This window comes from Elgaria multicarinata, chromosome 18 (assembly GCF_023053635.1).
Source record: "Elgaria multicarinata webbii isolate HBS135686 ecotype San Diego chromosome 18, rElgMul1.1.pri, whole genome shotgun sequence".
Classification (NCBI taxonomy): Eukaryota; Metazoa; Chordata; class Lepidosauria; order Squamata; family Anguidae; genus Elgaria; species Elgaria multicarinata.
Genome location: NC_086188.1, coordinates 15,330,189 through 15,348,023, shown reverse-complemented (window position 1 = coordinate 15,348,023; position 17,835 = coordinate 15,330,189). Strand labels below are relative to the sequence as shown.

At 44.9% G+C, this 17,835-nt stretch overlaps 1 protein-coding gene across 1 annotated transcript in view; it reads right to left on the bottom strand.

Moving 5' to 3' along the window:
* Positions 1 to 10,011: 10,011 nt before the first annotated feature.
* Positions 10,012 to 17,835, bottom strand: part of TBX5 (T-box transcription factor 5) — a 61,273-nt gene continuing 53,449 nt past the window's right edge. Inside the window, exon 8 of the mRNA XM_063143787.1 lies at positions 10,012 to 10,598. Within this exon, the coding sequence (XP_062999857.1) occupies positions 10,012 to 10,598 (587 nt within the window). The remainder of the gene's footprint in view (positions 10,599 to 17,835) is intronic.

Below are 17,835 nucleotides of genomic sequence, written 5' to 3'. Positions count from 1 at the left end.
CAAAGCCAGGTATGGGGGGAGGGGGACCTATTCGGCCCCCATTTTGTCCCCCCTTCCCCACTTACCTGCCCTGCTGTTCACCACAGAGGCAAGTAAGTGAGGAAGGGGGGCAAAATGGGGTCCAAATCTTGATCTGGTTCTGGAGCAGATCCAGGGAGGGTCGGATCGACCTGAACAGGTTCAGGGTGGTAGTGCACAGCCCTAATTTGCACATCGCTAATGAAGCCTGACAGTTCCTATTTCTCACAATGGCCTCAGTATCTCTGGAATGACTTAGGGCCCATCCTTACATTACTGGAGTGCGAAATTGCCTCTTTCCCATGATTGGATCCCACTCAGCTCTGAGAAGTCTGTCCTGCTGAAGACCATGGGTTTGTACGTATGTTTGTTTCAGCATGTTATCCCTTAACACACACACACGGAACTCTGTGAGGGAATCATTCTGGTATCATGCACAAAGGTACCATACCACAGCGTGGGGGTGGAAGAGTCATGGAATTGTTTATTGGCAAGCACTGGCACAAGAGATGTTCTCCTTGGACATCACAGTAGAAGAACCACTAAGGATGGGCAAACATGTGATGCTCAAATGCATTGAGGTTCACCGAATTCCTCGCTTTCTGGGAGAAGAGCATTTCTTGTGAGCACTCTCACGACATGGCTGCCATGCCCCTTCGTAAAATATCTGCCATGGCGGTTATGCCCAGTCACCACACTCATTTCCCAGAAGTGGGACACAGGGAAAAGTAACTCGAACAAGAATGATAAGTACAAGCAGAGGAGGAATTCAAGTGCCAAAACATGAAGCCACTCTCTTGAACCCAAATAAAGATAGGGGAAAGAACTTCACCTGGTGACATGCAAAGACTTTCAATTAAAAATAAGAAATAGAAATTGAAATTGAAAAATAAATTAGGATGAGGAGAGGTGAGTTCCAAGAGAGGTGTTCATGGGCGCTACGTTGGAAACTCCAGCTGAAGTTCCTGGAAGGACATTAAGATGATGTGTAAAATGAGATTTTCAGAGAGAGAGAGAGAGAGAGAGAGAGAGAGAGAGAGAGAGAGAGAGAGATTCAGTCTTATATGCTTCCTCCTTGCTGGCCCGAACACCTCTGTCACCTTACCACGATAAAGGGCATGTTACAGGGACAGCTCTGGGAGGTTCTGGATCTGGTGGATCCAATGCTCTCCTATCAGTGGTGTAGTACTAAAACACAGATGCTCATCATGACAGTCCCCATAACCACGCCCCCAAGGAAACGCCCAACATCCCCCCCAGCCATGTTGATCCACATCAGTTCTGGCAGTTTTCATCTCCTCCAGGAACAGAACTGCTGTAAAGCTAATGGATCTTAACTGCTTATTCAAGACCAGGCAACCCCAACATGCTTTGTAATACAATGGGCATAGCTCACAATACGGTATGGTTGAGAAAATGCATTTCCCCTTGTGCTACTGTGTGGATTGGAGCTAAGCTCAGAAGGAACAGGGATGTCTGCGGGGGTGGAGGGGTGGCAGGTGACATCAGCATCCTTGCTAATAGAAAAGTGGGGGGATGCGTCCCTGTGAGCTCTGCCTCCACTACACCACTGTCTCCCATTCCCCAGACATTCTCTTGGGACAGAAGCTCCGGAATTGGGCCAGTTCTTTGCAATCACCCCCTTTCACCCTGCCTGTGCAAACATAGGCCTCATCTACACCAAGCTGGATATTGCACTATGAAAGCAGTATATAAAAGGCAGGAGCCACACTACTGCTTTATAGCTGTACGGAAGTGCACTGACAACTGTTGGGGCCCATTGACATATACCATATACCACTTTCCTAGTGCTGTAGCCTGCTTGGTGTGGCTCCTGCCTTTTATATACCACTTTTATAGTATAATATCCTGCTTGGTGTAGATGAGGCCATAGCCAGGTGAAGACTTTTCTATTTCCCCAGTATTTCCCCAGTTTACCATTTTAATCTTCTAACTTTGCTGTTTCAAATCTGTATTTTAAATCGGTATAAATCTCTGCATTGCTGCTCAGTTTTATCCTGTTCGTACCTTTATATTGTGCTTTTATATTGTGGTTTGTTTTATACCTTGAATTGTACTCGATGGTTTTAATTGTGTGAACCACTCTGAGAACTTTGGTTATTGGGCATTATAGAAATTCAATAAATAAATAAACAGCAGGACTTGTGTATTTTCTTTCCACGCCCATTTTGGTTAGCTCTTCCAGCTCCTGTCCTATGCACACTTACCTGGGAGTAAGTCCCACTGAACACTATAGGACATACTTCTGAGTAAAAATGCACAGGATTGTGCCGCAAACAGGGCTGAATGGTGTTTGTTAAATCCATTCTGTCTGTGTTTCGCAGATCACCAGGCATTTTTTCATTCCATCACCCCATAGTTGAAGGAAGCTGATTCTTTTATACTAGAATTGTGTTGGTTGCTAAATGTGCATTAGGACTGATGTGCACATGATTACAAGTGTGCATTTGCAAACAAACAACATTGTGAAAATCCCCCCTCCCCAAAGTAAAAAAACAAACAAATCCAGTCCACATTCCACATGACTCTGAAAAAGTGGGTCTTCTGTTGAATCTGCAGGTCAGACTCACAGAAAACAATGGAATCAGTTACCCAGGGAGGTTGTGGGCTCTCCCACACTAGGGTCATTCAAGAGGCAGCTGGACAACCATCAGTCAGGGATGCTTTAGGGTGGATTCCTGCATTGAGCAGGGGGTTGGACTCGATGGACTTGTAAGCCCCTTCCAACTCTGCTATTCTAGCTGAGCGAAGGAAGATAGATGCTTTTGAACTGTCGTGTTGGAGGAAAATTCTGAGAGTGCCTTGGACTGCAAGAAGATCAAACCAGTCCATACTCCAGGAAATAAGTATGGAGCAGTTGACCATTCCCTCAAGTGAGCAGTTGAGGGAATGGTATTAAAGGCAAAACTGAAGTACTTTGGCCACATAATGAGAAGACAGGATACCCTGGAGAAGAGGCTGATGCTAGGGAAAGTGGAAGGGAAAAGGAAGAGGGGCCGACCAAGGGCAAGATGGAGGGATGATATTCTGGAGGTGACAGACTTGACCTTGGGGGAGCTAGGGATGGCGACAGCTGGTCCATGAAGTCACGAAGAGTCAGAAGCGAGTGAACGAATAAACAACAACAACAAATGAGTCTATGAAATCTGAACTCATTTGAATCCATTGTGGATTTCTGTAACATCCCCCAGCTGCAAGCATTCTTCTGTTCAAATATCTAAAACTATCAGGTTTAGATTTTAGTTGTGAATTTACTTGGTGGGCTGGGGGTGGGGGGCGGCATGGGGTGGATGGATGGGAAATCAGGTATCCAGATACCTTGTACTTCATTGCACATGGTATTTATTAGCCATAAACTGCCACACACAAAAATATGGAAAGATTAGATAGGTAGATCCCATCGCCCCTTTAGAAACATACATGTGGACATACATGTAATCCCCTTTAGAAACATACATGTAATCTCACTGCCCCATACATACTGATATTCACACACAAACATTTTCTTGGACAGGCGTAAATCACATACCCTGTTTTGTGTGTGTGTGTTTGTAATTAGGGTCATTTGTAATTTAAAAAAAAAAATTCGGAGGAGGAAGAGGCTGAGGAGAAGACCAAACTTGTAACTTGAGTATCAATAAAATAAAAATTAAAGTTTCCAACCAGCTGCATTGCTGATTTTATTACCTGTTATTATTTATTAGAATACCTATTTATCAATAAATAGTACCAGTAAAATATTACATCCAAAGAACCCTGCAATTAGATTGTTTGTTTTTTACCTACACACAATCTCCCCACCTATCTCAGCACCTTTTAAACACAAATTTGTTTAATGTTGCATTTAACATACGCAGATAATATTCTTGTTTTCTTTTTTTCCTTTTTTACAGAGGAAGACAAAAAAAAAGAGAATGAAATGAACATTGTACAAATTCGATTTTTCACTTGGCATTCAACTCACAGGATTTGACTGATACATACTTTTCCAACTTGGTTTCAGATATTTTTTCTTAGTGTTTGCAATGTTCTGGGGAAAAGGCAGATCAAACCAATGATTCTGTTAAATTGGTTGCTTTGGAGGTGCTCAATTTTTAAAAGAAGTTAAAATGAGTCCAATGAGTACATGCAGACTAGGAATTAACCCATTAGAGTCACTGCTGTTTGCTGCCATTTTCACCAGTGCTGAACAAATCCTCGGTGGACAGGTTTGCTTAAATTGACCTCAATTGCTTTCACTCCCAATTGCCCTCATTTGCCCAGAAGTGTCACCTTCAAGTGGCTAGATGTGATTGGCTGCATCAAACCACATGGATGCATTTATTGATTTCAAATGACGCCATCTCATCAGATGACACATTCTGTTCCCCTTGACTGGGTGGGAACAGCCATGTGACTAATTTCAGAAGAAGGAAAAACCAGTGGGAAGAGGTAGTGATGGCACTAGATTGTATTGGGGGGGGGAGAGGGGGAAGGCAGTGAATATTCATACAATCTAAACCAGGGTAGACTTCAGGCTTGCCAGATCTATTTTGATTTAACTATAACCACAAAATTGACCAACCAGAGCCAGGTGTAAAAGGCATACACTTAGAATTAAAGATCAGGGTGCCTCCGGATGCATTCTGAGCCTAGGAATTTCTGTACAGAACCAGAACTGAATGGAGCTCACAGTCCTTTCATATAGGGTCCACTCCTTTGCATTTTCTTCATTTCAGCACCCTACCCAATTTAGGTGGAGAAAAGTCATTGCATTGTTGCTATTGATAAAATGACATGGAAACTCTTGCTGATCTACTGCAAATCATTCAGAGATCTACTAGTTAGGGATGTGTGACAATTTCATTTCAGTTAGCAAATCAATGCCCCATGCTCTTTCCCAAATGCAAATGCGAACACATGCTCTCCAAAAAGCTGTGTACATTCCCAAACTTATCGCATTAGAAATATGCTTTTTAAAATGTTTACTTCAAAATGTGCATTCCCCCCTCCCAAAAAAAGATAATATTCATTTTCCTGCTTTAGCCAATGTGGAGGAGGGGAGAGTGTGGACTTTTGACAAATATGCACAGAATTGCACCCTTCTTCCTGTTTGAAATGCACACTTATTCCATTCAAATGAGCCAAAACGCAGGTCAAAAACAGGAGCAAGCAGAAATGCACTTTGAAATGGTTCTTGAAGAACTTGAGCTCGAAAATCATTGGTTATCTCATCCCTACTAGTAGTAGATATTCATCTATGTTCCGCCTATCCCTGCTCTAAAGGAAACGATTCGTTCTATGACGTGTGTGACAATAGCTCTCCCATGCGCTTGGAAGGGATGTTCGAAAAGCAGATAATCAGGATTTGGTTAATTGCATGCACAAAATGGTCCACAAGAAGGCAATTAAAGAAAGGAGTGAGAAACTGCATTTCAGCCTCTAAGGATTTTGATGGGGAATTATCTATCTCCTGGCCAAAATCATTACATTCATCCTAGGAATAGGGAAGAAATTTGTTTGGTTCACATTTTAATGCAGACTTACCTAATTTTGCACTTTTCGAAACTTACACTTTTCCAAATGTTATAAGGGAGTTCTCCAATCATAAAATGCATACAAAGTGGGGGAAGTTTACTAATATAAACATTTTAACCCCAAAAATGTGTATATTAGTAAAAACAACACTCAAGAATGCATTATATTAGGGGAATTGTTTGGGAGGAAGTGTGCATTAGGCAAAGTTCCATGCAAAAATACATGTCTTAGGAGAAATGAACACTGGCGTGTATGGATTTTTATGAGAACATGAAACAAAACATCTCAACGTTCAGAATGAACCAAACTGAAGACTAGAAAAATTCTCAACATTTTGGATGAACCAAACATAAGATTAGAAAAATGAGAAACTGTAACTGAAAAACATGTCCATCCCTAATTTATCCTGAAAATCAATCCTGGCAAATATCTGGTACATTTCTAAACACAGTAATTTAAATTGTTCCCCTACAGTAACTGCTCTTACACAGTGGGCCATTTATCCGGGGGTGACTCACCTCTAGATAAGGCTTCTGTCAATGTTCTATTACAGATCCACATTTCAGTGGGTGACAGAAGAATTCTGCGTACGAAGGGTCATTCCAGATGAGCAGTTCAGCATGTGGAAGAAGCCACCACTGGCAAAAAATTGAAATGGATGTGTTCATGGGGATCAGGAAAATTAATGGGTGATAGAGGGGTCATATGTAGACCACAGGCTGGCGAAAATTTTATCACCACGTTGTGGACTTCTACTCCCAGCATTCTAGACCATTGGCCATATTGGCAGAGGCTTCCACGAGTCCAAAACATCTAAAGATCTACCTTCTGCCCACCCCAAATGTAGATTTAACCACTATTTTTCACTCTTCCCCACTATGGTATGATGGATTGTATTTCTATTTAAATGATGGTCATAATTTCTGAATTTGCATCTAAATCTATAAATTAGTGTATGCCTGTTTTATGCAAATTTATCATTTTGGGGGAAGGTAATGGCCACCCCAGCTCTGGGCCTCAGTTATGTATGAATTCAAACAAAACAGTTTGGAGTTGGGTTCACCCAACATACGAAGCCACACTCAAATGCTGAGTATGGGTTAAGTATGGATTGTCATTGAACCATGGGCTGTTCTTGAATAGTGGGTTGTTGTGTTGTCCGAATCCAGACATGCTTACAAACCATGGTTTGTTAAGCATGAACAACCCATGAAGAGAACCCATGGATTGTTGCTGGGTGGTGAACAATGGATTGTTTGTGGTTAACAAACCATGATTTCTTAGCACAGCTGGGTTCAGACAGCTCAACAACCCACAGTTCAGTAGCAACCCACATTCAACCACGCTCAACCTTTGAGTGTGGGTTATCATGTTGTGTGATGGACCAGCATGGACCTCTTTCATGAGAAGCCAGTGGAAGTGACAAACCATCACGGAAACTGTCACAACACCTACACATTCAATTGACCTGGTGGGTGTGCCCTTTCTTCCAAGAGTCAGAAGTGACCTTGACTAAGGTGAAACAGGGAAGGCAATGGAGTTATGCTTTGTGTTCCACTGTGTCTCTTATCTCAACCAAAATAGAACAGCATCCCTCTCAACTCCCCAGAGATGAGCAAGTTCCCGGAGCAGAGACACTTTACACATCTCCTGGGCAAGGGGAAAGGTGCCAAAGTCCTATTTCAGGCAAGAGGGAGCTAAAGGGAAACTAGGGGGAGGTGGGTGCAATTGTACCTCCCACATGAATATCATATCTGAAACTGCTCTTCGAATGTCCTATGCTGGTTGCCAAGTTTGCCAAGCAGAAATGAAGCAACATTGTCACACGCTCAGACCGAGGTGCAAAACGTCTTCCAGGCCAAGGGTTGAATTCCATATAAGAGAAACTCCCAAGGGCCATAGTCCAGTGGTGGGCGGGGCCAAAGGCAAAGTAGGTGGAGCTAAACAAAACCAAAACCAAAACTATTGTACCTTAATGGTGCTTCCCTATGCATGGTTAGACAGAAAAGAAGTCCTACTGTTCCCAGTATCCCTCAGCCAGCATGGGCCGCCATGCTGGGAATTGTATGACTTTTTTTCTGCCTAAACATGCATAGGATTGCACCCTAAAGCTTTTATTGCTAGCAACTACATCTTAGAAGGAGAACTTCAACCTTTTAGAATTGGGGTGGGTGGGGTGGAACCTTCACAAAAACTGAAAAACTACCAACCAATTGGTGGTTAGGGAAAGGGGGCAAGGCCCAAGGGACACAGCTATCTGGGGAACCCCAGAAGGCCAGGCTGGCATCTCAGGATGGGCAAATTTGGACCCTGGGCTTCAGTTTCTGCACCCCAGAATTAGAAGTAGATGTCAGTGCTGGTCAGTGCTACCTCCAGTATCCGAGGCAGTAAGCCTGTGTGCACCAGTTCCTGGGGAACATGGGTGGGAGGGTGCTGTTGCACAATGTCCTGCTTTGTTGGTCCCTGGTCAACAACTGGTTGGGCACTGTGTGAACAGAGTGCTGGACTAGATGGCCCCTCGGTCTGATCCAGTGTGGCTCTCCTTATGTTCTTATGTCTTCTAATGGCCGGATTAAACATTTTGAATGTGCAGATGCCACTCAGAACGGCAGCAGAGATTCTATCCACCGCCACCCTCCAATCATGTGTAAAATTTAATAGAACTTACTGATGGCCTAATGGTACCATAGTGTTATGTTGGCCAATTGTATGGTGTGAAGATAGCATAGTTGGGGCATGTATAAGTTCTAGTTTTCCCTACCCTATGCCTGCTTACCCTTCCCTGTACCTGTTTGCATTCTCTTCCCCTCCTTATTGTTTTACTATGATTTTATTAGATTGTAAGCCTATGCGGCAGGGTCTTGCTATTTACTGTTTTACTCTGTACAGCACCATGTACATTGATGGTGCTATATAAATAAATAATAATAATAATAATAATTGGAGGAGAGGGGAGCACCAGATCTGTGTCTACCATTGGGGGAACAGCAGACATGTGTTAAGTTCTCCTCTAGCTCAGCTGAAACAATCAGATGAAGCCGAGTCTCTAGTCTCAGGCAGGCAACCTTTTGGGAGCAAGGGCATATTTGGCAACTGGAGAAACTCTTCTGGACACCTCCACAAAATGGCTGCTATGGAAGTCATGGCAATGGCCGAGTAACCTGTCCACATGACTGGGGAGAAGGCAAAAATGGGGTCTGAGCCCCAGCACACTAAAGGACTCGACCTGCAGTTCTTAGCACCAACAGAAACCTATTTCACAGCGACCACGCTGCCCAAAGAAATATGTGCTTCTTTTGTTTAAAGTGGAAGGGGAGGGGCACCTTGGTGGGCACCAAGAAAGGTGTCTAGGGGCATATTGTGGGCACCATGTTGCCAACCCCTCCTCTAGTCCACGAAATACTTATGCTTCAATCAACCTGTTAAGGTGCACTCCTAGGATGCTTAGGCAGAAAAATGGGAGGGGGAAAACATACCTAACTAGGGCTAACTGGAAGTTGGAGGCTTTTTTCTGTCTAAACATGCATAGGATTGCACCCTTAGTCTGTTAAGCAACCACAAGACTCTTTATGGCTTAATCCTGAAATATGAGTAGGCTCATTGACACGAGCATCTTTTGTGAAAGAGAAAAGGAGAGGGGGGAGAAATGAAACGGCTCACTTGCTGAGAACTCATTTGTTCTGGTTCTTGCCAGCATTTGACACATCATTGGGCAGGACGCAAAATGAAGGAAAGCCCAGGCCAGAAACATTTCGAAGTAGAAGCGCCTGTTGGAGGTAAGTACCAAACTGACTTGCCGGTAGAATTGGAAGACTATCCTCCCAGGCCCTAAAAAAAGAAAAGAAAGCTAACACACTCATCAAAACTCAATCCTAGCCTTTTCGAGTCTCTGTAAAAAAAAAAAAAAGGGGGGGGGAGACAGCTTCTTTTTGAGAGACTCAAAAGAATATAGATATAGATAGATATAGATATAGATATATATTATCATTTATTATATAACAATGTCAATATCAACACCAAAAAGAAGGGAAGGGAAGGGGAGAAAGAAAAGAAGAGAAAGCTCAAAAAATTATATTCTAGTTGCTTTGTTTGAGCACTTCCCTTGTGTCAAGAAAGGCAGCAAAACTCCTGTGTTCCACCTGAAAACCAAAACCAAACGAAAAGGGCATGAGTTGGTGCGGCAGCAATGAAAACTTGGTGTGGCTGTGTTTGGCTGTGGAGGACCATAGGGGGGTGGGGGCAGAGGGGCAAAGGTGTGGATCAGTCTGTTGAAGGCCTTGAAGAACAAAAACAGAAGGAATACAATACCATGGTCTGCCCATAGGACAGGGCATTTCTTGAGTGCCTACATATGAACATTCAGTTAAACGAGTCTTGCAAAACACTCTTATTTTGCGGTAAAAATTCAACACCGCCCTCCCCATCCCGGCCCAGTAATTCTCCCCGATTGCCTTGTTAGCTGTTCTCGCTCCATTCTGGTACCATGCCCACCCCGTGCATGGAATGGTACTGGTGGGGAGAGAGGGTCCGGGGTACCCCATGGGAGTAAAGAAACTCTGCAGGTTGTAAGCTGCTGGAAGCCGACTGGAGACTGGCTTGAGGCCCACACTGCCGGACGATGGCCTGGTGGGGGACGGAGGCCTGGTGCTGGAACATGGCGTGCGTGTCCCCAATTTGCGGCGAGGTGTGACTGGCGACGGTGGCGAGCCGGGGCATCAGGGGGCCGGAGGTGAAATGGGTGGAGAAATGTTGGTAGGGGAGGCGGTCCATGGGCTGCATCGTAGTCACTGTGCAACTGCTGTAAGAGGGCACGGCAGGCCACGTGTTGCAACTGATGTCTTCCAAACTGGGCACCGGCTCCGTGGCCGGTGCGGAGCTGGCGTACATACAGGCTTGACGCTGAGCCGATTCAGTCCTGTAGGCACTGGCGTTCAGCCCCGGCTGCTGGGAATAGCCGGAGCGATAGAATGAGTCTTCTTCTGGAGGAGACGTTTCCATGTAGGGCTTCTTATATGGGTGTTCCGTGGTTGGACATTCCTCATCTGACAAGAGAAAACAAAAGGCACAGTAAAAATGAGACAGCTGTTGTGGTGCAGTGGTTAGGGTGTTGGACTTGGGACTCAGGAGATGCAGGTTCTAGCCTCCGCTAAAGATGAATGGATTGTGTAAAATTCATTCCGTCTGTGTTTTGTGGATTATCAGCTATCTTTTATTCCATCATCTGCTCATTTATGGAATCAGATTCCCCCCCCAAAAAATTTGCTGAATTCATGCAAATCCCCCCATAATGCAACTTTCATCCTTTAGCCTATGGGGGAAATGTGCATTTCTGGCTGTTGTTTATTTAATTTTTTTTTAACATAATTTAAAATTTTACGTATTTTTCTACAACTAAATTTGCATAAAATTCTTGAAAGTAAAAAGAAAATGGTCCATGAGACTGTGGAATCTCAGTGTGTGTGTGTGTGTGTGTGTGTGTGTGTGTGTGTGTAGGAACAGTCCATGGCAGAATCTGCGGGTTGGATTTATAGAAATCCGAACTGATTTCATTCTGTTCTGGATTTCTCTGGTACTTTTAGTCTCCACTCAGCCATGATGCTCACTGGATGACCTTGGGCCAGTCACTGACTCTCAGTGTAACCTACCTCACAGGGTTGTTGTGGGGATAACATGGAGAGGAGAAGGATTATTAGGAAGCAGGGAGAAGAATAACCTTTACAGATGCTGCAGTGGCCACACCCATTGGTGTCAAGAGAAGCACTGGGCATTAGGCAGCTGCAGGAATCTCAACGCCTCTGAGCCCTGCCTAGCGTGGCAAGGTGTTCAACTTTACAGAGGGCAGTCCTCTATATTGGAGAGCTGGCAGAGGACACTCCCTTAATTGAAGGTGTCCTACATTTGATGGACTGTCCAGTCCCAGGCTGCTTTCTAATGCTTGAAAGGTCATCACACAGAGGAGGGCCAGGATCTCTTCTCGATCATCCCAGAGCGTAGGACACGGAATAATGGGCTCAAGTTATAGGAAGCCAGATTCCAGCTGGACATCAGGAAGAAAATTCCTGACTGTTAGAGCAGTACGACAATGGAACCAGTTACCTAGGGAGGTGGTGGGCTCTCCCACACTAGAGGCCTTCAAGAGGCAGCTGGACAACCATCTGTCAGGGATGCTTTAGGGTGGATTCCTGCACTGAGTGGGGGGTTGGACTCAATGGCCTTATAGGCCCTTTCTAACTCTACTATTCTATGATTCTAAGTTGAAGAAGCTCAGAAGATGCACAGAGCAGGGGCGTTGAAGTGACCCATGCACAGTCAGCACCTGGACAGCAGTCTGAGCAAGGTACATAGGTCACTATATTCCCCACTCAGGTGAGAAGGGTTGCATTTCTATTTTAATACAAGTTACACTCTTTAAATTGGTGCCTATATATGTGAGAAGGTTTGAGGCCTGCTGAGATGCATTAAAGTCAGGCCTTAAAGGGCTGAGGGTATTTTGTTGGGAGGGGTTATCCCTGAAGAGGTAGTTACATTGCTCCAGCTAAGATTCATTTCCCTGGTTAAGTTTCATTTCTCCAATTAAGTTTAAATTCCTGAGTCAAGTTTCATTTCTTCAAGATTAAAACAGTACTTTCTGTTTTGGGGAAAAGAGGGGATAAAAGGAGAGAGCCAGCCAGAGAGACCAAGGCCATAGCTAGACCTAAGGTTTATCCCTGGATCATCCAGGGGTCAAACCTGTTCATCTAGGTGACACACAGGGGATCCAGTGCTCAGGCAAGGGCGAACCCTGGATGATCCCACGATAAACCTTAGGTCTAGCTGTGGCCCAAGAAAGGATGAGAGCATGAGGAAGAAGCAGCATTGAAAAGCCTAGATGCCGCTAGGGTAAAGGACTTGTGTTTTGCGATTTTCATTTTCTTTTAATGCCTTTGTATCACTCAGCTCCATTGATTCCTATATTTACCTATATTTGTAAATTGGTTGTTTTAATATATGAGTAAACTATTGTGTAAATCCTCAAGTGTTTGGTGTGCCCATGGAGCAGATACATGAATATGCATGGCTGCCCCATCATGTGTTGTGTGGAGATCAGTGTACAGACTAGGAAATGGAGGTGAATCAGTATCTTTCTGGTCTGTTCCCATTTTGAATGTGTTCAGTGATAACTGCATCTCACCCTGCTTCCATGTCTGCAATTCAAACACATGCACAAATTCACATGCATTTTCGCACAACAGTTTCCACTAGCGTATGCATCTTCTGTGCAACTTTCTCTAACATGTACATTTTTAAATGCTGTTCCCCCTAACAGAAGCATTTTTGGATACAATGTCTGAGCCAAGAACAACACAGCAAAATTCAAAGAGGCATACAATCCTAAGGATCATGGTAGAAAGTAAGGATGTGCTCCGCTTCTAATTGGACCGGCAAATTAGAAGCGGAGCGGGGGGCTTCGCCTGCCCTTAAGGTGGAGGCGAAGAGGATTGGGGGGCCGGCGGAGCGTGGTGAAGAGGATCGAGGTGAAGGCGGATCCTTCGCCTCGATCCGGAGCTCCGCCAGAAAGGTAAGTGGGGTTTACCGGGCCCTGCCGCTGTCGCCCATGCAGCGACAGCGGCAGGGCCCGGTAACCCCCCCTCCTCTCCCTTACCTGCCTCCGTCCGATGCCGACGGACCGCGGACGGAGGCAGGTAAGGGCCCCCCTCCCCCTTGGTCCCTTACCGGGCTCTGCCACCATCGCCGCACGGGCGGCGATGGCGGCAGGGCCCGGTAAACCTCCCGCCCTCCTCTCCCGGCCTTTACCTGGCGCCACTCCCCTCCACTGCGGAGCTCCGATTCGGAGCCGGAGCTCCGCGGCGAAGAGGAGCGGAGCATGGGCGGAGCGGCACGGAGAAGAGCGGGCCGACCCGAAATTTTCGGATTGACCCGCGGGGCGGAGTGGGGGGTCCGTGCACACGCATAGACAAGACTCAATTTTCCCCCATCCAGTGACTTGAGTAGAAACTGAAATGATCCTAAAACAGCCTTCACACCAGTTGCAGGGGAACATGGGTGGGAGGGTGCTGTTGCATCATGTCCTGCTTTGTTGGTCCTTGGTCAACAGCTGGTTGACTACTGGATGACCAGAGTGCTGGACTAGATGGACCCTTGGTCTGATCCAGCAGGGCACTTATGTTCTTATGATGAAGTTGACCTGAGAGATTATTGGAGATGATTTTGAGTGCAAAGGAGATTTTGCTAGGCCAGGTTTTGTTCTACCTTTTGCAGAAGCAGTAAGCCTGTGTGCACCAGTTGCTGGGGAACATGGGTGGGGGGGTGCTATTGCACCATGTCTGCTTTGTTAGTCCCTACTCAACAGCTGGTTGGCCACTGTGTGAACAGAATGCTGGACTAGATGGAGCCTTGGTCTGATCCAGCAGGGCTCTTCTTACATTCTTCCCCATCTGGTGCCTTCCAGATGTGTTGGAATACAACTCCCAGCATGCACCAGCCATCATGGGAGTGGTCCTCTGGAGGACAACTGTTTGGGGACATCTGTCCCAAAGAGTAATAACATATGGTCTGAACAACGGGATGGACCCCAGTCTTTTTTCCTCTCCTTAGATGGGAGGTAAGATCTCAACGCATGCAAAAACGTTCCACCACAAGAAGTAACAGTGGAAACAGCCGCCGTATTGGAGAGGAGTTCATCTGCTCTCTCGCAGCACTTTAGCCATGAAAGCCAGGCAGCCTGTAGGAATACAGATGCCCTGGTCTTGCTCAGGGTCCTATAATGGTGATGATAATAGATACTGTCATACTATGAATAACGGCACAATATAAGGACGGGCATTGTCTGAAAAACAAAGGAGAAGCAAGTCAATGCAAAGCAGGGAGGGGGAGAAAGCACGCTGGAAATTGTGCCATCTGGAGATGAATGCCAATTCCCTCTGCTTATGGACGTAAGATGGCTCTCGCTGCATACCATCGGAACCTGCTTCAGTTGGACCGCCCCCGCCCCCCGCAGGGCTAACATCTTCACCTTGTGGGGAAGAAGGAGCTGTTGGTTTGCCCCTCCATTGAGAGATGAGAGGACAGAGCAGGGTCTTCCCACCAGCCTAAACAGTCTCCTTAATTTCTTTTTATTTTCTCCCTCTTCCCTCCCCATCCACTTTTCCTTGTGTGTCATGTCTTTTTTTTTTTTTTAGAATGTAAGCCTGAGGGTAGGGACTGTCTTCTTTATCGATACATTGTAAGCTGCTCCGAGAGCCTTTTGGCTGAGGTGCGGGATAAAAATACTCCAATAAATAAATAAATAAATAAATAAATGCAACAGTGGACAGGAGGTGGACAGGATGAACGATAGCACTGCAGGCTACAGGTAGGAGGAATCTGGTGTTTTTTGTTTATTTGTTCTTTTTTTTGTTTTTAATGCTCCCTTACATTAAACATCAATTCCTTTCGATAAGAAAGGTGGTGCAATAGTCAATGGTCTACAGGGCCGGTGCTACCATAGAGGCCACTCAGGCGGCCGCCTAGAGTGCCAAGCTAAGAGGGGTGCCGGGCGCAGTGCAGCACTCACGCGCGTTGGCTGTGAGCCGGCCGGGCCCGAGGATTCAGCTAGGCCTGGGTGGGCGAGATGGCGCCCCGCGCCTGCCCAGCGGAACTGAAGCCAGGAATGCTGGGGTGGGGTGGGGTGGGGTGGCTCCATGTTCAGACTTCCGGAACGCACCCAGAAGAGAGAGAGAGAGAGAGAGAGAGAGAACATATGGGTGAATGGGGTGCATGGTGTCTTTGAGTGAATGCATGTGTTCATGCGTGTGTTTGTTTGGAGTGAGTGATGCTGAGAGTGTGCGTGCGCGCGTGTGTGAGTTGGGGGGGGGTGATTTGGAGGTGATATTCCTAGTAAATAATGCATTTTAGACCCATAGACGTTCCTTTCCAATTTGTTTGCTGTAATTGACATGACGTATTTCTTGCACTTTAAAATAAATTTAGCAGTTTCAAGTTTTGTGCTTCTTATTTTTTTCCAGGAAACATATGTTTTTAAAAATCGAAGTTGGCATTTGTGTGTGTGTGTGTGTGTGTGTGAAATAGCTCACCTTGCCTAGGGCGAAAAAATAGTCTGGCACCGGCCCTGATGGTCTACCCTAAGCAGCATTGCCTCCTCTGACAGACGGGGGTAGGGTGGGTCTTTGGGGTCTCAGGTCTTCACCAGCCTTGCTACCACGAATCTTTTAACTTCCAATACAAGTGTTAGACAGGCCTGTGGTATCAGGAATTCAAGACTGATCTGGGTCAGATCTACACCCAGCAGGATATGACACTTTCAAAACGGTTTAAAAATTGTATACGGAGTGTGCCCTGGGCCCCAAAAGTTGTCTCTACTGTTATAAACCGTTTTAAAGCAGTAGTGTAGATCCCACCCTGGTTTGCCTTGTCTATGCGAGAGCAATATTCCTTCGTACTTCTGTTTCTTTTGTTCCTGAGAGTTTATTATTTCATTTGCGATGAGCAGGCTCCGGAAGAAATAATCAATTTTAGGCTAAAGCATTTGGTAAAGCTTTAGACTGTTGGTTTGTTTTTCTAAAATAAATAAATAAAATTAAACTTAATTTCTGGGGGACTAGCATTTGATTACAGGATATATACTTGCATTTTAATTGTTATCTGAATGTTAATTGAAATGGGTCCCAGAAAGTGTTTTCGAAATAATTCTAATCCATCTTCTTCCCCTCGTACTAAATAGCTTAAAATGGATGAGTTCTTTAGACCTGTTAGGTTGATATTAGATGATAGTAAACGTACAATTCCTACCTTCAGAGGATTTGATGTTTTAGAAACTGAAAGTTATAGAGCTCCTGCAACCATATACAGAGAATACTAATAACAGTAATTTCGAAAGTGGGGGTAGACATGAGAATATTAAGTCTATACTTTCCTTAACAGTAGTGCATTTCTAGTAGGGCAATGTAATTTCGTGGCCCAAACAATTCAAAATGTTTATAGAGAACTTAAAAGGAAGCCTGAAATAACTTGGGACCAGGATACCTGAGAGAGCGTCTTCTCCCTTACCAACCTGCCTGGTCACTGAGATCTTCAGAAAGTATGCTCAGGGGTTCCACATAGACTTATGGCCCAATTGGAGTCTACCAGGAGAAGAGCCTTTAGTGTGGTGGCCCCTTCTCTCTTTGGAACTCCCTGCCCCTGGAGGTCAGGCAGGCACCAACGCTCTGCTGTTTCTGGTGCCTCCTGAAAACAGCTCTTTCCCAGGAAGAATTCCTTAACTGACCACCCACCACATTTATTGGAATTCTGTTTAAAACTGAATGATTTTAATACGCTGTTTTAATCTTTTATCCTTTTACTGTTATATTCCTATCTTAACCACTCCAGAATCTATTTTAGATATAGAGCAGTATGGAAATATTGTAAATAATAATAATAATAATAATAATAATAATAATAATAATAATAATAATAATAGAATTTCAAATAATATAGTTATATATCTGCTTCCCTCCTGAAGATCAAAACTGAGAAACAGGATGATATTAAAATAGCAAACAAGGATGCAGTTGAGCAATATTTCCAACAACCCATAGTTCAAAAGCGTTCCTCCATAGATTCAAATCTAACTTGGTACACAAAGCAAATGTTCAATGGCTGAGCTTATGGGCCCTGTCTGTTGAATGTGGCTGATTATGACATGCTCCAGTGTGACCATGCTGTAAAACCCTCACTATGCCTTCCTTTCCCTTTCATTCCTGCATCCACAGAGATACGTGTATGCCCTAAATGGATTGGGACCTCAATACTTGAGGGAGCACCTCTCCCTATATCTGCCTGCCCGAGACCTGAGATCTGTCAGAAGAGCCCTTCTCCGTGCCCCACCAACACGAGATATACGCTATGGTGGGACATAGGAGAGGACTTCCTCTGTGGTGGCACCCCGGCTGTGGAATGCCCTCCCCCTGGAGGCCCGACTGGCACCGGCACTGGCTTTATTTTGGCACCAGGTTAAGACATGGCTTTTTAACCAAGCCTTTGACGGCTAAATACACCAGCCTGCACACTGTCTTGTTTTAATCGGCTTTTACTGTTTTAAAATTTCATATTGGTTTGAAGATATTAATGGTTTAATTTGTTTTAGAATTGTATAGGTATTCTATTTTATATGTATGATTTTATCTGTATGCCACCCTGAGATCCCTGTGATATAGGGTGGAAGAAAAGTGTCCTACATGGTTCGGGTCCAGGTTATTTGAAAGAACATATTCTCCCTTATGAGCCTGCCTGTGCTTTGAG